General features: G+C 37.2%; 3 protein-coding genes and 2 pseudogenes across 3 annotated transcripts in view; all 5 read left to right on the top strand.

Moving 5' to 3' along the window:
• Positions 1-1,378: 1,378 nt before the first annotated feature.
• On the top strand, positions 1,379-3,230 carry LOC107432033 (UDP-glycosyltransferase 73C11-like; annotated as a pseudogene).
• Positions 3,231-3,966: 736 nt separating this feature from the next.
• On the top strand, positions 3,967-4,770 carry LOC107431988 (UDP-glycosyltransferase 73C10). The gene has a single exon (XM_016043045.2). It carries the CDS (start codon positions 3,967-3,969, stop codon positions 4,768-4,770), a length of 804 nt encoding a protein of 267 aa, XP_015898531.1.
• A 7,733-nt stretch (positions 4,771-12,503) lies between these two features.
• On the top strand, positions 12,504-13,203 carry LOC125419407 (UDP-glycosyltransferase 73C7-like). The gene is made up of 2 exons (XM_048465247.2): positions 12,504-12,872; positions 13,081-13,203. Exons 1-2 carry the CDS (start codon positions 12,504-12,506, stop codon positions 13,201-13,203), a joined length of 492 nt encoding a protein of 163 aa, XP_048321204.1.
• Positions 13,204-14,644: 1,441 nt separating this feature from the next.
• Positions 14,645-17,321, top strand: LOC107431990 (uncharacterized; annotated as a pseudogene).
• Positions 17,322-22,798: 5,477 nt separating this feature from the next.
• LOC107432056 (vacuolar protein-sorting-associated protein 37 homolog 1) overlaps positions 22,799-24,039 on the top strand; it is a 97,856-nt gene continuing 96,615 nt past the window's right edge. The window contains exon 1 of the mRNA XM_016043111.4: positions 22,799-22,809. The gene's annotated coding sequence lies outside the window, so the exon portion shown is untranslated. The remainder of the gene's footprint in view (positions 22,810-24,039) is intronic.

The following is a 24,039-nucleotide window of genomic DNA, read 5'->3' on the forward strand; positions in this document are numbered from 1 at the left end:
TACTGAGTAGTAAACTTGTGCTATTTTTATACTACATAATAATTGAAATCCAATCTAAAATAGATGCCAAATCAATGAAAGCTTAAACAATATCCATCCTCATATTTGCAAGTATGTATTATAAAAATTCTGGCTCTATGCCTAATCTCACTCCCACTACTTCACCCAACTACCCAAAGAATGAAAAACAAAAAGAACTTCTATGAGAGAATCAAACTTACAATTTATCTATTTACATAAAATTATTTTTAATTTATAAATATAAAAGTATATAAAGTAAATAAAACTTTTCATTTTTATTTGAAAATTTTCTAGATTCCCAGTTCCCCAGAAACATCTGTTTTCTCCAGTAAGACTTGCAATCAATCTCACTATCATCTATATGTAATGAACATATATTTTTATGGAAACACAAAGTTTTAAAATTTTGTTATGTTTTTATATAGTTTATAATTCTTTAAAACGAAAGAATAAAAACTAAAAAATAATTTATATTTTAGAATTTATACCCAACAGCCAAATGAATGTTTTAGCCCTGCTGTACTCCTCGCAGAAAAACTCCCATAGATACTTCTGAAACTTCACATTAATACCAGTTCTCCTAGTGTAATTTTTTTTTTTTTAAAAAAAAAAATTATATTACATGAGAGTCATTAATTTAGCACACATTTTTAATATATTAACATTAATAACTATTCAATTTGTAGAATTCCATTTTATGGATATATAATGTGTAAAACTCATCCAAATTGGATATTGCTATACGAATACACATACATTCTATCTTTTTTTTTTCTTTTTTTTTCTTTTTTTTAATGGAACATAAATTCTAATAAGACGGTTTTTTTTTTATTATTCAATAGAAAATAAAATTTACATCTTTTTTTAAAGAATAAAATTTACTTCGTTAGTTTATGGACTCCCACATTTTTCTTTTTATAAAATGGTTGTGTTCCACCATATTTATATTTGATATAATACTTTTCTTTTCTTTTCTTTTCTTTTTTGGTATTTAAAGATATAATGAATGAGTAATAATATTATATATATTTTGAAAAGTTAAATGTGTAATACTATGATAGTTCATATGGGTATCATCGAAAACAAAAAGTTTCAGTAATGGGAATTAATTAGTGTCACAAAATAATGACAAAGCATTAAGAGAAGATGATAAAGAAAGGCAGTTTCTTTTTTTTTGGGCAGGCGCAGGCTTCATGGACTTTCATGCGGCATCAAATAATGGCGCACACACTTTCCTCGCTGGCTATTCCAACCGTTAATTAGGACTTCACCTCATAGCAAAAAATTAAGTGAGATAGGGACCTGTTTTATTAATTTGGGTATTCCTCACCATATAAATTTATCCAATTCCTGTTCATATCATTTCAGTGTTATGTATGCTCTTACGTCACCAGAAAAGACCATACTCATCGAAATCCAAAGCAATTTTATATTATTGCATATTCCAAATCCAAACACTTATCTCATTGATATCAAAGTTTCTGTAATGGCTAAATAAAACCAGAAACAGCTTCACTTTCTATTGATACCCTTGATGTGCCAAGGCCATCTTATTCCCATGGTGGATATAGGCAGATTATTAGCCAAACGTAATGTAAAGGTCACCATTATCTCTACCCCTATTAACATAACCCGATTCAATTCTATCCTCGATCGTGATATTGAATATGGGCTTCCTATCCAGGTTTTGGAGGTTGAATTTCCATGTGCCGAGGCTGGTTTGCCAGAGGGATGTGAGAGCGTAGACACTCTTCCATCGCATACCTTCATAACCAATTTCATGAATGCTTTGAGCTTGCTACAGAAGCCAATCGAAATTCTGTTTGAAAAGCTCAAACCAACTCCAACCTGCATCGTGTCGGATAAAAATGTCATGTGGGTGGCCGAGACTGCAAGGAAGTTTCAAATTCCAAGAATTCTATTCGATGGAATGAGCTGTTTCACTCTTTTATGCTCTCACATTTTGCACACCTCTAAGGTGTACGAAAGTGTTTCTGGATCAGAAGCACCCTTTGTGATTCCTGGACTACCCCATCGAATCCAAGTCACAAAAGCCCAGCTTCCTGGAGATTTCAATCCGGGTCCAAACAAATACTTGATTGGTGCGCGACAAAAGATTAAGGAAGCTGAAGATGGAGCTTATGGAGTTTTGGTTAATAGCTTCCAGGAGTTGGAATCAGAATATGTGGAAGAATATAAAAAGGCTACAGGATTAAAAGTGTGGTGCATTGGACCAGTATCATTGTGCAACAAAGAGAGCTTGGACAAGGCTCAAAGAGGTCAAAAGCCCTCAAATATTGATGAAAAACAGTGCTTGAAGTGGCTGGAAAAATGGGCACCAGGCTCTGTGATCTATGCTTGTTTTGGGAGCCTGAATAGCTTAATACCTCTTCAGTTAGCAGAGCTTGGTTTGGGCTTAGAGGCATCGAATAGGCCATTCATTTGGGTTATAAGGGGTTCGTATAAAAATGAAGAAATGGAAGAATGGCTAAGAAAAGATGGATTTGAGGAGAGGGTAAAAGGGAAAGGCCTATTGATCAGGGGTTGGGCTCCACAAGTACTAATACTATCACATCGTGCAATCGGAGGGTTCTTAACACACTGTGGTTGGAATTCATGTCTGGAAGGAATTTGTGCGGGTACACCAATGATAACATGGCCTTTGTTTGGTGATCAATTTTTTAACGAGAAGTTTATCGAACAAGTATTGGAGATTGGCGTAGGGGTTGGGGCCAAGGTGGTTGTGCACCATGGAGAAGAGGAAAAGTATGGGGTGCAAGTGAATAAGGATCAAGTTAAGGAGGCAATAGACAAGGTTATGAATGAAGGGAAAGACGGAGAAGAAAGAAGAGAAAGGGCCAAAAAGCTTGCAGAGATGGCAAAGAAGGCATTTGAGGGAGGAACTTCTTGCTTCAATATTACAATGCTACTAGAAGATTCATGTGGCAATATTGCATAATTTTTCTTTCTTCAGTTATCATGAAAAAAATAGTTTAATGTTTAAATCAAATGTTGATCCTTATTCGTTGATAGTAGGAATTAATGAAGATTAATTATTTTTTGTTTAATAAAGAATTAGGTCATAGCTTTTCAAAAAGAAAAAGAACATATTAGGTCAAAGATTACGGAAAAAAGGATTGTCCAATAATAGTTCAAAGATTACGGAAAAAGATAGTTGAATAAAAGAACAAGTGATTGATAGATGTGAATATCTAATCTCATGTATTACACGAATGTCCTTTTCAAATTGCGAAGCCCAATCAATTTCAAGTCCATCACTTCACCCAAAAAAATTATTATAATAATAATAAAATAAATAAATAAATAAAGGTTTCGCCACATGCATCGTTTATTAACTTTCCAAGACTACAATCGTACGCATAATATTTTTCTCCGACGACAGGCACGCCTTTCAGCTCTCCTCTAAGTAAACGAATAAATAATAACAATAATCTTCCAGAAAAAACAACGACAAAAAATTCAATGGTACTCTATACTAAATTCTGAAAATTGCTCTTTTAGCAAGCAACCGGCCTCAAGAACTTTCAACAAAAAGAAAACAAAAAACCGGTTTCAAAAACCACCTCCAGCATTTTTTTAAACCCGCGAGTTAACAGGGAACCGAGAAACCAGTTGGACCAAGTAACAGTGTGTACTAGAAGTCATATCCTACTTCAACCGAAAGTTTCCAAAGTTGAAGAATTTTGATCGGTACATAATAAATATGTCGATGGAGATTCACATGGCCCCCAGTAGATCAACTTAATTTATAACATCACGTGATTTTATATAATCACATGCTGACCACACCCATTAGAAATAAGTCATACTGCTTCTTAGCCATCCAAACAAATTAAAAGGCATAAAATTAACCAAAACCCCACATCTCTAAATCCTCCACATCAATCATCTTCTTCAACAAACATATCTTCAAAAGTTGCTGAAATGGCAACCCAACGACAGAAACAGCTTCACTTTGTGTTGATACCCTTAATGATCCAAGGCCACCTTATTCCCATGGTAGACATTGCCAGATTACTTGCACAGAGTAATGTGATGGTCACCATTGTCACTACTCCTCTCAATGCCCTCCGCTTCGATGCAATCATTTATCGTGATATTCAATCGGGCCTTCCATTGCATGTTGTGCAGCTTGAGTTTCCTCATGCTCAGACTGGTTTACCGGAAGGATGTGAAAGCATAGACACTCTTCCCTCGCCTAAATTCATAACCAGTTTCATGAAAGCTCTGAGCTTGCTTCAACACCCATTTGAACAGCTTTTTCAAGAGCTCAAACCCACTCCAACCTGCATTGTATCCGACAGAGATGTCCTGTGGGCTGCCGAGTCTGCCCGAAAGTTAAAAGTTCCAAGAATTTCTTTTGACGGGGCGTGTTGTTTTGCTCGTTTGTGCTCTCAGAATTTGCAAGCATCCAAGGTCTATGAAACCGTCTCTGAAACAGAGACCTTTGTGGTTCCTGGACTGCCTCATCGTATAGAACTCACTAGAGCACAAATATTTGGAGTTTTCAGCGAAGATTCAAACCCACATTTGGAAGACATTAAAGAAAAAATACAGGAAGCTGAAAAAGAAGCGTATGGAGTGGTGGTTAATAGCTTCGAGGAGTTGGAAGCAGAGTATGTAGAAGGATATAAGAAGGTAACAAAGAGAAAAGTATGGTGCATTGGACCAGTGTCATTGTGCAACATGGACAACTTGGAGAAGGCTCAGAGAGGCAACAAGTACTAATACTATCACATCCATCGATCGGAGGGTTCTTAACGCATTGTGGTTGGAATTCAACATTGGAAGGTGTTTGTGTGGGTGTGCCAATGATAACGTGGCCTTTGTTTGCCGAGCAATTTTATAACGAGAAGTTTGTGGTACAAGTATTGGAGATTGGGGTGAGGGTTGGGGCGGAAGTGGTTGTGCTGTTTGGGGAAGAAGCGAAATTTGGGGTGTTGGTGAAGAGGGATCAAGTTAAGTTAAGGATGCCATAGACAAGTTAATGAACAAAGGAAAAGAAGGAGAAAGAGAGAAGTTTAAGAGCCAAAATGCTTGCTGAGAAGGCAAATAATGCTGTGAATTATGGAGGATCTTCTTGCCTCTGTATCACAATGCTACTAGAAGACATTATGCAACATGCATAATTTTACAATATAAAAGTGTTATATTTTCCTGTTAATTGTAATTGCTACATAAGGTTGATTTATGCCCCCGTAACCTATTGGTAACCACAAGTCAAAATATATATCCTTATATATATATATATATATATATATATTGGTAACCTATCCCTCTCCCCATGTAGTGATAAAAAATTTTAAAAGTCAAAAACAAAAACAAACTAGGCCTTTGTGTAGGGCCTCCATAATGTAAGGCCTTTCAATATATATATATATATATATATATTTTTGGGTGAATTCAGTAAGTGTAGATTAAAGTATAAATCATTTGTACAAAATTATTATTACATTTCGTAAATATAAATTCTTAAGTGAGCAAAGTACGGCTACTGATAAATTTAGAAACATGATATTCATATTTATCTATTCATATGACAATCTATATTATTTTATTCCACGTTTAAAGTGAATTAGAGTTCTTTTCTTTTCTTTTCTTTTCTTTTTTTTTTTCTTTGGTCCACTATGATCAATTAATTTCACTTTTACCCCTATAATTCTCAAAAAAATAATTAAAATAATGGAAACAGAAATTTTTTAAAATAAACACTTTTTTGGAAACATAAAATTAATAAATTTACATATATATATATATATATATATAATATTTGCATTATTACAACATATAAATAAATAAATAACTTTAATTTTCTTTTTTCTGCATATATGAAAACTCGTCTAATTTAAAAATTAACCTTGAAATTCCTCAGCAAACGTAAAAAACACGAGAATCACCTCGGCATTCAAAACTATAAGTTGTATGATACCTGTTGATGTTTTGGTTGATCGCCCAACAAAGTTTCAAGGAGTTCTTTCCAAACATCCACTTGGTAATTATAAAAGGATTTTATACTGACAAGTCCTTAACAGAAGTCACATCCTGCTTATCCGAAATTTTTTTTAAGTTGAAGAATTCTTATAGTGTGTGTGTATATATATATATATATTGAGATTCACATGGCTTGCTTATTTTAATTTAATATATAGCCATGTTACGTGTGACTGTGTGCGATTGCATAATAACTACGCTTTATCATCCAAACAAAGTAGACAAACAACCAAATCAATCCAAAGCGCAGATCTGAATCCTTTACATTCATCATCGTGATCATCCAGGGAGGCACAGCCGCAGATGATCAAAAAGCTTCATTTTTTGTTGATACCCCATATGGCCAAGGCCACATCAATTCAATCAGTCATCGTCATATTGAATCCGGGCTTCCCATCAAGGTTTTGCTTCTTCAGTTTCCAAATTCTGAATCTGGATAGTCATCGGAATATCAGAGCTCAGTGTCACGGGTCTAACTTTTCCAACACTCTTCGTGCGGCACTTAGCACCTCCCTTGCTAAGTAAGCCTTGCTCACAAGCTATCACAATGCAGAAGCTAAGAGTGAGAGAGTAGGAAGTAGAAAAGTTTAAGAGAATGTGGAGAATACTTGTATTGCTAAAATTCTTGGATGTCTTACAAATAAGAGTCCAACTCTTTATATAGAGGGCTCAACACGTATCACAAAGATACAAGATTCTAGATATGTACACATGTCACCTATCTAGTTAGGGTTCTAGATTATTCTAGGGTTATGTACAAGATATTTACATAGAGTATTCTAGAGAGATTCTTATCTACATTAGTCTAGGGTTCTCTTGAATCTTCTAGAATATTCTGGGCTTCTCTTGGATCTTCATGGAGAGTATAGAACCTTCCAGCCAAACCTCAAGGTTTTCACCTCTTCTGGACGGGACATGACACCCTCCCCCACCTAATCTCGCGACGCCGTCGTCGGGTCTTCTTCCTTGAACCTCCGAATGTGGTCTCTAAATTGCCATAAAGCCTCTTCATGTTCCCAACTAGCTTCACTATCAGGTAGGTTCTTCCACTTCACTAGGTACTCAGTATAGTTAGACACTCCTCTACGTCGTATAACCCGATCTGCAAGTATAGCTTTTATGTCCTTATCAAACGAAGTCACAACCACCGTAAGTGCCCTCTTTGATTCCCCCCTAACTAGGGTCCTCCATGTCTTGATGATAAGGCTTCAAGACACTCACATGGAAAACAGGGTGAATCTTCAACTTAGGAGGAAGTTGTAGTTGATAGGAAACCTTACCCACCTTTCTCACAATAGGAAATGGTCCTTCATAGCGTCGAACCAACCCCTTATGTACCTTCCGTAGGGCCTTGAATTGTTGGGGCAGTAGCTTCACCATGACCAAATCCCCTTCTTCGAATGCTACGTGCCTTCTCTTGGTATCGACCCACTTCTTCATCTTTTTAGATGCCTTGTCCAAGTATGCTTTAGCCAAGTCGGCTTGTTCCTCCCAAGACTTGGCAAACCTGTAGGCAGCAGGGCTTTTGCCTCCATAGCTTAAGGTTAGAGCATTAGGAGTCATCGGTCGTATCCCCGTCACGATCTCGAATGGACTCCTATTAGTTGATTCACTCCATTGTAGGTTGTAGGAGAATTGAGCCACATCTAGTAACTTAGCCCAATCTCTTTGGTTGGCACTCACATAGTGCCTCAAATAGAGCTCCAATAAGGCATTAGTGCACTCCGTTTGCCCATCACTTTGTGGGTGGAAGTTAGTGGAGAAGTTTAAATCCGAGCCAAGAAGTTTGAAGAGCTCGGTCCAAAACCTTCCAGTGAATAAAGGGTCTCGATAACTTATTATGTTGCTAGGTACTCCCCACAGCTTCACCATGTGCCTTAGAAATAGTCGGGTTGTCTCCTCTGCCGTGCAATCCTTAGGTGCAGGGATAAAGGTAGCATACTTGCTAAACCGATCCACTACGACGATAATGCTACCATAGCCCTCCGACTTAGGTAAACAAGTGATGAAATCCGTCGAAACACTCTCCCAAGGTCCGTTTCGAATGGGCAATGGATCTAGCAACCCTCCTTATTGCTTTTGCTCTACCTTGTCTTGTTGGCACACAAGACATGTCCTCACATAGACCTCCACATCATCCATCATATGGGGCCAATAATATGTGGCTCCTATTAAGGCTAGGGTGCGTCGAGTGCCCGGGTGGCCAGCCCACTTGGTGTCATGGCACTTCTTGATCAATTTCCTTCTTAGATTGTCCTTCTTGGGCATATATACACGGTCCCCCGTAGTGTAAAGCAAGTCATCTCTTACCCAAAACCGCCTAGTCTTTCCCTCGTTGACTAGGACCATGATGTTCTTAGCCATGGGGTCTTGTGGGAGTCCTTCCTTGATACGTTCCAGCAAGGCGCACTCAGGCCGACTTATGGATGCAAGTTCAGCCTTCCTACTAAGTGCGTCCGCCACCACATTCCCCTTTCCCGGCTTGTACTCCATCTTGTAATGGAACTCTGCCAAGAAGTCTTGCCATCGAACTTGCTTGGGGGTGAGTTTTTTTTGGGTTTGGAAGTAACTGGTGGCAATGTTATCCATCATAATGGTGAAGGAGCTCCCTAAAAGGTAATGCCTCCACGTGCGCAGGCAATGGACAACCGCCGTCATCTCCTTTTCTTGCACCGTATAACGCCGCTCCGTGTCATTGAGCTTTCTGCTTTCGAATACAATTGGGTGCCTATCTTGCATTAGCACCCCACCTATGGCAAAGTCCGATGCATCCGTATGCACTTCGAATGGCCTAGAGTGGTCGGGTAGGCACAACACCGGTTCCTCCGTTATTGCTTTCTTTAGATCTTCGAAGGCTTGTTGGCATTTCTCCGTCCAACCCCAAGCTTGGTTTTTCTTCAACATGTTGGTCAATGGAGTAGCCCTCACCGAGTATCCTTTGATAAACCGTCGGTAGTAGTTGACAAAGCCAAAGAAATATCTTAATTCATGTACCTTGGTGGGTGGCTCCCACTCTTGTATGGCTTGCACCTTCGCTTCGTCCATCATAAGTTTCCCATCCTTGATCTTGTGCCCCAAGAACATAACTTCTTCTTGTGCGAAGGAGCACTTCTCCAGCATGATATATAGCTCGTTGTCTCGTAGCACTTGGAAGACTTGTCTAAGGTGTTGTAAGTGTTCTTCCATAGTATTGCTATATATGACAATATCATCCAGATATACTACTACAAAGCGATCAAGATATGGATGGAATAGCTTATTCATCAAGGTGCAAAACGTGGCAGGGGCATTTGTCAAACCAAAAGGCATCACTAGAAATTCATAGGAACCATACCTCGTGATGCATGTGGTCTTGGCCTCATCACCTTTGGCTATGCGCACTTGATAGTACCCGGAGCGAAGGTCAAGCTTGGTGAAGTACTTTGCCTGGCCAAGTTGATCGAAGAGATCCGCAATGAGAGGGATGGGGTATTTGTTCTTGATGGTGATCTTATTCAAAGCTTGATAGTCGATACACATTCGCAACGACCCATCTTTCTTCTTTTGAACAACACCGGCGCACCATAGGGAGCTTTCGAAGGTCTTATGTACCCCGCATCGACAAGATCCTTAAGTTGCTTGCTAAGCTCTTCTAATTCTGGCGGTGCCATGCGATAGGGGCTCATAGCGGGTGGCTTGGACCCCAGTTCTAGCTCAATCTTGTGGTCTACCTCCTTCCTAGGTGGTAGTTTCTTAGGCAGCTCCTTAGGCATCATGTCCTTGAACTCTTTTAGTACCTCTTGCACTTTGGAAGATATTAGGACGTCCTTATGGCCATCGAGCTCTTGAACAACAGCTAGATAGCTTTGCTCCTTCTTTTTAATGCCCTTCTTAAATTGCATGGCCGATAAAGCTTTGGCCTCCATCTTGCTAGCCCTTTCCGTAGGCACCATGCAAGTCATCCCTCCATCCATGATGCACATAGAGTTTGCAAATGGAAGGGAGAAGGCCTTCACTTGGTTTAGGAACTCCATGCCTAGAACGACCTTGAAGTCATCCATGGAAACTACCAATAAGTTTAATTGGCCCACCCATTCTCCAATGATGGCTTGTACACCTTTAGCAACCCCATGGATGGGCTTTGCAACCAAGTTAACCGCCTTCATTGATCCACCCTCTTTAAAGGCCTTAACGCCAAGTCGTTGTGCCTCTTCTACCGATAGGAAGTTGTGCGTAGCCCCCGTGTCCACTAATGTTTTGGTGAGCACTCCATTGATCTTTGCTTCTACAAACATTAGGCCACCTTTCTTTGAATCCTTAGAAGCAGCCTTGATGGCATTCAATACTTGCCAGGAGCCCATGTTGGCTTCTTCCTCTTGTCTCTCCTCATATTGAGTGGTCATGGCATTCAATGCCTTCCTCTTTGGGCAATCTCTAACCCAATGTGGGCCATCGCACAAGAAACAAAAGTTCTTAGGTTTGGAAGCATCCTTACCTTCTCTAGACGGCTTCCATTTCGAGCTTTGAGGTTTGTGTGCACCTTCCTCTCTTTTGTGTTCTTTGGGCTTGCTTGATTCTCCCCCACCTTTTCCATGGTTGGTCTTCTTATTTATTGGCTTCGAGGAGTCCCTTTGGATGGTGTAGTCGATAAAGCTTTCGGCATGTGAGATGGCACTAGCTAGATCTTGTACCCCGCGCCTTTTCAACTCCGTCTTTGCCCAAGGTTGTAGGCCATCCATGAAGTAGAAAAGGGAGTCTTTATCTGACAAGTCCAGGATCTCCAACACCAAGTTGGTGAACTCCTTGATGTATTCCCGGATATGGCCCATTTGCTTAAGTCGTTCGAAGGAGACTCCTTGCCTCATCTTCGGCATTCTCCGGATAGAATTGCCTTTTGAGATCCTTTTTAAAGTCATCAAAAGTATGGAAAGTGCACGTACCTCGCTCAATGTCGCTATGCCTCCTTCTCCACCATAACATTGCTGTGTCGCTAAGGTAGAGAGTAGCAATCCTAATCTTTGAAGCATCGTCCACAATGCCCATTGCTTCAAAGTATTGCTCCAAGCCCCAAAGGAAATTCTCGAGCTCCCTCGCATTCCTTGCCCCGGAGTAGGACTTGGGCTTTGGCACATCGATTCGTGGCCCCTCGCGGATGGTGGTTGTGCCCGACGCCACCGCCCTCTTGCAAAGAGCCCAATCACCCTGCATATCCTCCATTTGGGTGCGGATAGCATCCAATTCTCTCTCCAATATGGCACGAAGGTCTGCTACCTCCCCCATGCATTGGTCGCGTGTCGAGCGGAGCTCCCTCCTCAAGGCATCGTCTAGCCCATTGAGTAACCCTCTCACGAATTGATTGATGGCAATGTCCTCCGACTCCAGCCCATCTAGGCGACTCTCCAGCGCCTCAAACCGTTCCTGTACTTGAGCAGCATGCTCCTCCAAACGCAACTCTATGCCCGTCATCACATTCTTGGACTTGGACTTATGCCTCTGCTTCCCCGCATTACGGTTGCGTTGCTCTTCAAGACCTCGCACATCAGTAGCTCCCTCCACATTGATGGTAACCTCCAAGCTAGCCATCTTGCCTACTTCCACGTTACACCAACGATATGCTTGAGTAGCAATTGGCTCTGATACCAACTGTCACGGGCCTAACTTTTCCAACACTCCCATGCGGCACTTAACACCTCCCTTGCTAAGTAAACCTTGCTCACAAGCTTTCACAATGTGGAAGCTAAGAGTGAGAAAGTAGGAAGTAGGAGAGTTTGAGAGAATGTGGAGAATACTTGTATTGTTAGAATTCTTGGATGTCTTACAAATGAGAGTCCAACCTTTTATATAGAGGGCTTGGCACGTATCACAAAGATACAAAGTTCTAGATATGTACACATGTCACCTATCTAGTTAGGGTTCTAGATTATTCTAGGATTATGTACAAGATATTTACATGGAGTATTCTAGAGAGATTCTCATCTACATTAGTCTAGGTTTCTCTTGAATCTTCTCGAATATTCTGGGCTTCTCTTGGATCTTCATGGAGAGTGTAGAACCTTCCAGCCAAATCTCAAGGTTTTCACCTCTTCTGGACGGGACGTGACATCAGACACCCTTCCCTCGCCACATCATATTACCAGTTTCATGAAACCTATAATTTTGAACAGCTTTTCCAAGAGCTCAAACCCACTCCAACTTGCATTGTATCCGATAAGAATGTCGTTTGGATTGCAAGACTGCACGCAAATTTCGAATTCCAAGAATCTCACTTAATGGGATGAATTGTTTTACTCGCCTCTGCTCTCACAATTTACACGTATCCAAGGCCTATGAAACTTTTATCTGAATCTGAGCTATTTGTAGTTCCTGGACTGCCTCATCGAATACAATTCACAAAGGCCCAATAATATGGCATTTTCAATACGCCATCGAATCAATATTTGAAAGCTTATATCGATAGGATAAAGGAAGCTAAAGAAGAAGCATATGGTGTAATGGTTAATAGTTTCCAAGAGTTGGAAGAAGAATATGCGGAAGAATGTAAGAAAGTAACTGGAAGAAAAGTGTGGTGCATTGGACTAGTATCGTTGTACAAAAAGGAGAATTTGGACGAGGCTCAGAGAGGAAGTAAAAATCACTCGAACGATGAGAATCAGTACTGCTTGAAGTGGCTTGATTCACAGAAACCAGGCTCTGTAATGTACGATTGTCTTGGAAGTCTGAATCGCCTAACTCCTCCCCATTTGGCAGAGTTTCGTTTAGGCTTAGAGGCATCGAAAAGGGCCTTCATTTGGGTTATGAGGGATGGATATAGAAAAGAAGAAATTGAAAACTGGTTAGTAGAAGATGGTTTTGAGGAGAGGGTAAAAGAGCAAGGCCTATTGATCCCGGGTTGGGCTTCACAAAAACTAATATTGTCACATCCTGCAATTGGAGACTTGGAGTGTTCTTAACACATTGTGGTTGGTATTCAACATTGGAAGGAATTTGTGCAGGTGCGCCAATGATAACATGGCCTTTGTTTTGCAGAGCAATTTTATAACGAGAAATTTATTGTGCTAAGTATTGCAGGTTGGTGTGAGGGTTAGGGCTGAGATGGTTGTGCTACTTTGGGAAGAAGAGAAATGTGGGTTGCTAGTGAATAAGGATCGCATTAAGGAGGCCATAGACAAAGTTATGAATGAAGGGAAATAAGGAGAAGAGAGAAGAAAAAGAGCTAAAAAATCTTGCAGAAATGACAAAGAAGACAATAGATCAAGGAGGATCTTCTTGCCTCTGTATTACATTGCTACTAGAAAATATTTTGAAACAGGCATAAATTATTTTTTCTGTGCATATATTTGGAGCTAAGCTCTGCAGATACTTTTGGCATATGCATATGTAATGTAATTTATTCTTTGTAAATATTTTGTGAGAAAGAACTTGAAATTGTGGTTGTAGAAAATCAACCACTGAAATCTCTTTTTTGGGTCATTTAGAATAAATTGGGATAAAAAAGCCTTTGGGCCTTTGATCTCCCAGTCTAAACTGGAGAAACCCAAGTACCCAACAAGAGTCATAATTGGTTCATCTTTTAAGCCTAAAACGAAATAATTTGATTCAGTCCAACAAAATGTTAAACAGAAAGCCAATGGTTTCGACCCTAGTAAATTCCATGAAATGTATCCTATGTTTCCAGTTTGGGGTATTTGGCCTAATGCCCTTTTTTTCTAGAGGCCCAATGAAATATATCCTTTCCATTCAAATAATTTTTGTTTTACCCATCGATTTTTTAATATGCCTAAGTTACCCTTATTTAATATAAAACCAAGTAAAATTCATTTTCTTTTCTGGTAAAACACCAGCTCCACTTTGGTTCTTCAAATCATTGTTAGCATTTCTTTCCTTAACAAAGCTTTCAAACTCCTCAATCTGCCATTGAAGCAATCGAAGGCAACCTTTATAACAGGATCTTCATCCCAAATAGCCTTCGACTGATCGCCAAGGTACTCTTCATCTTGGAAATGGTTCGACAGAATATCTAAAACTGCCATCACTCTTGTCGCTTGGTTCTGAGAAGGGAAGCACTGTAGAAGCACCCCTTCAGGTCTCTTCAAGAACTTTTTCCCATGTATCAAACTTCTTCTTTTTTTCCCAAATAATTGAACTAAAAAAAATACACAAATAACTAAAGTGAGGGATGCTTTTCAAGGAAAAAGAACAAAGCTAAGAGAAGAAAGCAAACTTTTTTTTTTTTTGTTTTCAATGGGAGATTATCTGTAGAAAGAAGGAAGAAAGAGTGCAAAAATTTAGGACAAAATAGGTGTAGGATTATCCGATATGGGTCATTCGAAGTGAAAAGGAAAAAAAAAAAAAATACTCAAGTCATTTTAAATTTTTTTAAAGACAAAATAGATAAAAAAAGATAAATTAAAAAAATATAAGAATGTATGGATATATTTTATTAAACCCTCCAAAAGAGGGATAATGGGTTGAATTCCCCTTCCAGTTCAGTTATGGATCATTAGTATATTTTAAGAGAATTTAGTCCATTACCCCTTTTGAAAGGGGGTTAACGATATATACCACCGATTCATGATTTATTTTTGTTTTATCCTCTTCTTTTTGAATATTCCTAAAGTACCCTTGATATCAAATTTTACTTTTTGCCTGTTTTTCTTTCACTTCCTTCGAAGTGCTTTTCTTCTCTTTCTCCTTCCTCACCCTTCCCCAAAAAACCCCCGAGCCGGCTCCTATCTTCTCCTTCCTAGAGTCGGCTCTTCGCTTCTCCTTCCTCACACTTCCCCCAAAAAACCCAGAGCCTGCTCCTCTCTCACACAACCTCCTCTTCAGGTACTCTTTCTTCTTTATTATTTGTTTGTTGTTGGTTTTCTTCATCGACTGAGATCCAATTTTTAATATGGTGCCGAAAATATTCTGATTAGACGTGAGATTTTTCCTCCTCCTTTTTGGGTGCTTTCAGCATTGTTTTCTGTACTGCTGGAGTTTTGGCTCTTTTGCTACTTCCGGTTCTTGCCAAGAACACTTACATATTCAAAAATGCCCTCATGCCAGGTCAATTTCAATTCCTTGTAAAAACCATAAAATAAAAATCAAAGTGCAGTTAAAGTTTGCTTAACTGTGGTGATTGTTTCGAATTATTTTTAATGTTAACTTGAATAGGTTCTGGGAATCCCATGCTCTCCAGTCAGGATGTATCGGAGGCAAATAAATGGGTGAAGGACGTAATTGCTCTCAATTCCAAATCTCGAGGTGCAGGAATGTATGTGCTTCCTTATTCGGTTTAATTCTGTGAATTCTAATTTAACCGCTTCAATTTTGTATCTGCAGTATGAAACAATGCTAGTTCCTTTTTTTAGAAAATTACTTTAAAATAGTTTCATAGCTCTAGCACTGAATAATCCTTTATACTATGTTAGCAAATTTTCTAAATTTTTATATGATTATTACTGGACATGCATATATATATAAGGGTACCCACCTCTAAGATTGTTGAACAATAAGATTGAAGTTAGCTTGGTTTTCTAAGTATCTAGATCAACTTGTCGTAGCCAAGCTCATGTATCTAGGGGATTTGATGTGAGTTGAAGTGTGTTTCTCTTTACATGCTTTGGAAATTTGGTTAAACAAATTTAATGTTTCTTTTTAATTCTTTCTCTGTGTTGCTGATGTATATTAAAGGTGTTATTGCTGTAACTTAGTCCATTAGAGATTCTAATACGTTGTTATTCAACTTTCTCAAGACATTTAGCAAAATAGTTGCAGGAAATTATATGCACTTTGCACTATGGGACCTCTCCTATTTCCTGGGATATTTTTTATGTTCTCTGTTGCAAATGCGTTTTTATTGCTTTCCTTATCTTGACTTAATAATGTAGATAACCTAGGAAAAGAAGAAATCCTATGCAAGTGTGTTCTTACTTGGTTCTCTCTTAAATCTTTTGATTCAGAGAGAGGTAAAGACTGATAGCACAGTATATGTCAGACTTGGGTGCCAAAGTTAACTATCACAAGTTCCAGCCTCAGGCTGTTCAGTTTCATCCGCTGCATTTTTTTTTCTGGTCTAGATTCTGGAAAAACTGAACAGAATATCAGTTGTTCAGCACCAATGTTGTTGGAATAATAAGAGCACCACGTGGTGATGGGAAGGAAGCAACTGTCCTTGTAACACCTTTCAATTTAGCGAAAATTAATCAGGGCAAGGCTTTGTCTTTGGGCATTGCATACTCTGTATTTTCCTTGCTCACCCGTGTCACTTGGCTGGCTAAGGATCTTATTTGGCTGGGTGCTGATTCCCAGCATGGAGAATATGCAGCAATTGCTGCATGGCTAAGAGATCACACACCATTATTTACCAGATTGTGTATAGCAGATGTGGAAATATGTCTTGAAATCAATAATGTGCATGAAGTGGAAGAGAACCCAATTGCTAAAAGGAAGATATACAATGAATTTCGACGTGCTGGGACTATGGCTGCAGCCCTTGTCATTAAGGTTGTGGATAAAAAGGACCAATCTGAGGACAGCCTTAGCATCTATGCCGAGGCATCAAATGGCAGATGCCAAACCTTGACCTCATCAATATTGTGAACTATTTAGCTGTACATAGGCAAGGGTTGTGGGAAAAGGTGGACAAGATGTGGTCTGTACTTGACTCCAAATGGCTAAAGATTTTGGGAGAATTATTCGAATCAGCAGGACAAGTGGCTAGATCCTTAAACCCCCTATGGAAATTTGGTATTCCAGCAGCTGATTATGTTGAAATCATTGACTATCTCAGTTGCCTTCATTGGTTTATGTCTCATGTTAGCCATTAATTTTGCTACAGCAGAAATTTGGGGTTTACTTATTGTCCCAATGTGTTTACTAGCTCATCCCTTGAAGCTTGATCTTAGAGTTCCGAGTTCGAGAAACTTTTCAAGAGTATCTCGTAATCTTGTTTTGGGATTTATGGGATTTCCACCAGCAACATTTATGGTTTTCAAAGGTGCATTTGAAGGTTTTAGCAGCATTGATGTGGGTGATTTCTGGAATTGGTTGAAGTCTCTTTGGGCGTGGAACAGGGCTGCTTACCTTTTTATAGGTATGGTTCACCTGCCATGCTGGTTATTATGCATTGACATTTTATTTCATCATTGTTGACACGTCTTAGTCGATTTTTCCGTGTACTATTTGTTGGTTGGACCTGCAAATCAGAGGATCAGTAGCACTATTTTTGTATGTTGATGCTATGTCTTATCTGATTTTCAATCTGAGTATTGGCTAGTACTAGAATGATACGTCTTGAAGCCTGTGGTGGTTTTTGATTTTTTTCATTTTTGGAAGCGTTTTATCAACTTATACTTAAATTCTCCAACAAGTGTGAGGTCGTAAAGTTACTGCATATCTTTTTCTATGTTATATGGTTACGCAGACACTTTCTATGGAGGGAATAAAAAGAGAAGTTCTCTTGGCATATAGAAAAGGCAATTGCTTGTAGCAGCAAATATAAAAATAAAAATAAAAAGATGATTGAAGTAAAAGAGACCGACGAGGACAGGTTGCCTTGTTGACGTAGTTCATGCCCCTATCAGAATAATTGCTTTTTCTCTCTAACATTATCAAAGAAGATGCTATAAATTTGGACCTCATATTCTCACATCCACTCAAAAGGTTAAGGAACCTAAAGCCTTATGGAAGTTATATGGCTGTGATTGAAAAATTTGTACCAAAAATTTATGGTTTTTAGGTTTTATCATCCTCTTGTATTGATTGGTGAAGTATTAAAGCAGCCAGTTGGACACTCCCAGCTTCTTTTGTGGTTGTGGTGCTTTAAGCGTGACCTTACCATTTGCTTTCTAAATCAAAGTTTTTATTTTTATTTTTATTATTATTGTATAATTAAGAAAACTGAGGATGAATCTAATCATGATAATTATGAATATATTATCATCGAATTATTAGAAAGTATCTCTTGATATTTGCCTTTCCCATTATTTTGTTTTATGCATAAATAGATATAAAGAAGTACTTAGAAAGGAAAATAAACATATAATTTATTTATATATAAAAGAAATGGTTAATTAATGCGATGGCTAAACCAACACCAGAAACAATAAATAACAAGGTGCAATCCAATTCCAATGTCATACACAAAGAATTTTTGTTACTAATATAATCTGAACCATTCTCAAGAATTTTATAACTTCTTAAACAAAATAAAATAATAATAGCCCAATGTTTTATACTTCTTGTTAAAAAGTGATATGGTTGAAAATGCTATACTGCAGTAAGTGCTAATCTATTTTAGTTTTCCTTTTTATTATCATATTATTATTATATTTTTTCAAGTCTTGCAAAGTAATTTTGTTCGCTTCATTTTGCAGGTCCTCAAGGGTCATATTGCACTTGGGAATGCTCAATTTCCTAATGGAACCAACGGTATTTTATTTTATTTTTTAATTTATGTATTTCATTTTAAGTGAAATGTATTGACTATATTCTTGTAAGATTGTGTGATAGGAAGGTACATGTTCATTTTCCTTCAGGTAATGTCACAGACATTCTTGCTTGAGTTCCACTATAGAAAAATGGTCTTGATTATTGGCATGGTACAGGCCACGGAATTGGGTCTTACCTTAATGTTCATGAAGGCAAGTGTGTTTTACTATTTTCTTTTATTATTACTGGGTATGAGCTATTATCTCAATTGTTAGATTTGAACCTTTATACTTCTTTATGGATACTCTAGGTATTTAATTATTTTTTTTGAAATTTGTATGCTAAATATTGTAACTAACCGCAGATATTTCGTTTGATTTCATCCAGGTATCAAATCGGTCTCCCTTATAGTGGAGGTGCTCCGTATGCTTTTAATGCTGTCACTAAAGTTTGGCATTATACCAATTGTGGTGCCAATTGGTGTTCGATATTTTGACATTAATGCGGAACTTTGGGTCAAATTAGGATTGATACCAACAAAGCCTTTTGTGGGAGTTGTAATATTCTTTAGATTTTATTCATAAAACACTTGTACATTTTTCTCTTGCTAATTCAGATTTAGTTTTTAGTTTTTCTACATGATTCTCAAGTCAAGATGAAGTGTAAGGATCTAATTTTATTATTAAATTCTCCATATTGTTTGAGATGTGGAAAAGCAAGAAATAAAAAGGATGAGAATTTAAATGGATGGTAATTGAGTTCTCAAATATTGTCTCTCTAGTTTGGGACCATTTGAACTTGTTTGAATGATATGCATTGAAATTTAGTTAGTTTTAAATTGGAGAGTATTCCCAGCTTGAAAGCTTCTTCCAATCTCTTTTAAAATACGGTTCCATGGTAGTATGTCCAAAAGAGAGTAGTCAGGAGGGAATTAATTGTGTAGCTGTGGAAAATATTTAAATAAATGGATATGAAAGTGTCGAATAAATGGAACCATCTTCCATTTCTCGTCTACCCTCATTTCTCATTAACCGTCGAATAAAGTAGAAAATATTTTGCATGTTGTTGCATTTAACATACATTAGGGGACTTGTGGGGGCCAAAAAATTGATAAAATATGATAATCATAGGGGTTTCGGTAATTTTTCAAGCAAAGACAAATTGATTACCGTAGGTTTCATCAATAATTACCGAAGGCCCTACGGTAATCACTTTTTTTTGCCGATTTGAGAACTTTGGAATTTTTTCTCCTTAGGATCATTGAAGAAAATATATTTTGCATGTTTTTGCATTTAACACACATTAGGGGACTTGTGGGGGCCAAAAAAATGTTAAAATGTGATAACCATAGGGGTTTCGGTAATTACCGATGAAACCTATGATAATTTTTCCAGCAACTACAAATTGATTATCATAGGTTTCATCGATAGTTACCGAAGGCCCTACGATAATCAAATTTTTGTCCCCATTTAAAAAATTTTGAGATTTTTTCTCTTTAGGATAATTGAAAAAAGTATATTTTGCATGTTATTGCATTTAACACACATTAAGGGACTTGTGGGCGCCAAAAAATTGGTAAAATGTGATTACCACAGGGGTTTCGGTAATTACCGATGAAACCTACGGTAATGTTTCCAGCAAGGACAAATTGATTACCTTAAGTTACATCGGTAATTACCGAAGACCATACGGTAATAAATTTTTTTTGGCAATTTGAGAACCTTATCAGAATTTTTTGGATTTTTTCTCCTTAGGATCATTAAAAAATGTATATTTTGCATGTTGTTGCATTTAACACACATTAGGGGACTTGTGGGGGCCAAAAAATTGGTAAAATATGATAAACATAGGGGTTTCGGTAATTACCGATGAAACCTACGGTAATTTTTCCAGCAACTACAGATTGATTATCGTAAGTTTCATCAGTAATTACCGAATGCCCTACGGTAATCAAATTTTTGTGCCCATTTGAAAACTTTTGGGATTTTTTCTCTTGAGGGTCATTGAAGAAAGTATATTTTGCATGTTGTTGCATTTAACACACATTAGGGGACTTGTGGGTGCTAAAAAATTGATAAAATATGATTACCACAGGGGTTTCGGTAATTACCGATGAAACCTACAATAATATTTTTAGCAAGGACAAATTGATTATCGTAGGTTGCATCGGTAATTACCGAAGACCTTACGGTAATAAATTTTTTACCAATTTGAGAATTTTTTCTGAACTTTTGGAATTTTTTCTCCTTAGGATCATTGAAGAATGTATATTTTGCATGTTGTTGCATTTAACACACATTAGGGGACTTGTGGAGGCAAAAAAAATGGTAAAATGTGATTACCACAGGGGTTTCGGTAATTACCGATGAAACCTATGGTAATTTTTCCAGCAATGACAAATTGATTACCGTAGGTTTCATCGGTAATTACTAAAGGCCCTGCAGTAATCAATTTTTTTTGCCAATTTGATAACGTTTTCAGAATTTTTGGTGATTCTATTCACGCTTCTACGCCCTCCTTGACGCTGATTTTTCAAAAAAAACCTTGGCGAGCAACGTTAGAAACTTAAAAACAACCACAAATCCTAGTAGAATCGGAACAAAACCACCATTTGCTAAAAATCCAGATTCTTCCAATCCACCATTCAAGTGTTTCTGAAGCAGTAGAGAAGAAACAACCACAAGTGAGAAGGTAAAAGCATTTCGATACTCGTAGAAATAAAGGCGGGATTGAAGATGGGCATCGTCAAGCATTAGCCTGAAGATTTGAGCATTGCTTTTTTCGAACTCAAACTTGTTGTCTTTAGATTTGGTCCTCTTTCTAATCTTAGCATTAGTTGTTTATGAGAACCCAGAAGTCAAATCGTAGGAGACACAAAAGGTTTACTTATATTAAATCTAAAATAAAGGACATACAGATCTTTTAAAATTTTTTTAAGGATGTAATGAATATTAAAGGGCAAAAAAAAAAAATTAACCGATGAAGGGGTATATATCATCATAGCCCTTCTAAAAGGGATATTGGGCCAAATTCCACTATATTTTACTCCTATCATATTGTTTGTATGCGAGCGGGCTTTTCCAGTTTTGGAATAGATGGTGTTCTACGTCTGGTCTTTTAGGTGGAGCTGTAAGAACATCGAATTTCTTTGACTTGACTTGATTTGACCGAAGTGCCCAAAATTATATCTCACAAATAAATCTAGTATTATAAGCTGTACTTAAAATTCAAGTCACATGCACACCTTTTACCAAGACATCTACTCATTAATATTCAGTACTCATATATTTGGCCTGATAGTTGGTGCATTGATACATATCTGAACTGAAAACTTATCAATATGTTGAAGTATTAAATTTTCAGAGTTTGCTTATAATTCTGTATCTGAATTTTAATGGTAATTTCCAAAGGCATAAAATTGCAATTATTACACAGTCGATTTCAATTTAATCGTCTGATGTGTGAACAAAATATGTGACGTATCAAAAATGTTTGATTCCCATAACGATGGTATTTTTCCAAAATCAAATTTTGCTGTTTAGCATCTTGGATTAGTCATTCCTTAGAAGGTATTGTTAAAAGATCATCAATTCCTAACTAAATGGATATAGCGATGGTTTATAGGAATCCAGAATCTTTACTTGATCCAAAATGTGTGATGGTTTGAGAATCTTTACTTGATCCAAAATATGTGATGTATATGTTCTGAAACGGTTTGTGAATAGGGTTTATTAATCTACTAATAAACCGTCTGATGACAATTCTATCTATTATTTTATTGTAAACGTCAGATTTGACAGTTCATAAACGCCTCTATATTCCGCTGAATGAGATTGGGGGAGACAGGGTGACAAGCTTTTATCAGTGTGAATGAAAACAGAAATGCAAAAGATTGATTAAAAATAATATAATTTAGATATAAATGAATGAACTATTTAAAAAATAAATATAATTAAATAGATTATCAATAAAAGAATTCCATATCATTTTATTTTTATTATTTGATAAAGAAAAATTTTTGATAGCTCTCAAGCATTAATTGGGATACAAAAGTAGATGCGGCCATAAAAATCTTCTGGAACAAAATCGTTTGGCGGTTACCACCAATGGACATAATTTCGGAAATGCGAAAGTAGATGCGGCCATAAAAATCTTCTAGAACAAAATCGTTTGGTGGTTAGCATTGGACATAATTGGAGACAACCACCTACACCCATCACAAAGCCCATTGCTGCAATTACTTCCAAAAAAAAGTCCACTCGCTGCACTTATGGTGGATGATGACGATCCTTCTAGAACTTGTTAATTTATTACATTATGAATATTCCTTGAAAATACTAAATTAATTATTTAAAATAATTTAATTTTTATAAATTTCTTTTTTAACATTCTAGCTGAGGATTCACCAACGAGGCTAATTAATGTGTTTCACTTTCACCGCATAAATGGATTTTAATAATATAGCCTACCATTTTTATTTATTTTTTTCTTTTATATCTTATATATGTTCGTAAATTTTGCCTTCATCTATTTATATCATAAACTATAAGTTGGCCAGTGTAAAATTTGTCAGACACCATTGTTTTTAATCAGTAATTACCCATTAAGTTTTAGTGGTTCATTTGGTGTCGTATAAAAATCATGTGGATCTGCCTTCCCTGTGATTTTAGTAGAATTATGGTCGGTGGCGTCAGATGTGACAGCCATCACAAATTATTCTAGATCAGTGTGTTGTCGTCATCGTCGTTATTGTTGTTGTTGTTGTTGTTGTTGTTGTTAAGGATAAATGCTTTTTTTTTTTTTTTTGGCTGAATATTATTAAGGATAAATGTTGTTGCAGAGGATCCCTTGTTATGCTATAGCGGAAGAGCGGTGTGTCAAGATTTGAACAATAATTCCGAATCCTCATCATAACCCGGATATATTTGAACGGAAAATTGTTTTTTGGTTTTATTTTGTTCTTTTCTTTTTAATGGTATGGATTTGCTTCGCCGCAAAGGTGTATGTGACAATATAATTCACCAAAAAAATGTCATAATGTACTGAACGAAGGAGTAACCAGTACTAATGAAGCTGTCAATCAGTGAGTGGCTTAATACTTGATAAGATCTTTTTGTTTAATTTGTTGGGTAAATCTGGATACGATTTGAGTAGTGACGGCATGCTCTTCCCTAAAAGTGACGGCGAAAGACTTGTCACACAGTCTTTGTGCCACTGCTCAGCCAGCTGCAGGAGCGTATAATTTTTCTTTTTTTTTTATTTTGTTAAATTCTAGAAAGCTTTTCATTATTATTAGTATTTGCAATGAGATTCTAGAATGCTTATTTATATACTATTGGACAAGCATTAAATTCCGGCCATTAGTTGTTTGCTATAATCGGTGAAAATATTGGATTTGGACCAGCTGGTGTGATTTCAAATCCCAAAACGCCATGTGTCTAACTATTAAAAGCATAATATTTTTAATTTGTTTTATTCTCCATCTCTCTTTTTCTTTTTCTTTAATTTTTTTGTCTTTTTCAACTTTCTCCACTCTTCTCCATGTATTTGTTTCTATGATATTAATTATGAAATGTAAGCTTCAGAGAACGTTTAAGAGAGAAGGGCTTT

Source organism: Ziziphus jujuba, chromosome 11 (assembly GCF_031755915.1).
Source record: "Ziziphus jujuba cultivar Dongzao chromosome 11, ASM3175591v1".
Lineage (NCBI taxonomy): Eukaryota > Viridiplantae > Streptophyta > Magnoliopsida > Rosales > Rhamnaceae > Ziziphus > Ziziphus jujuba.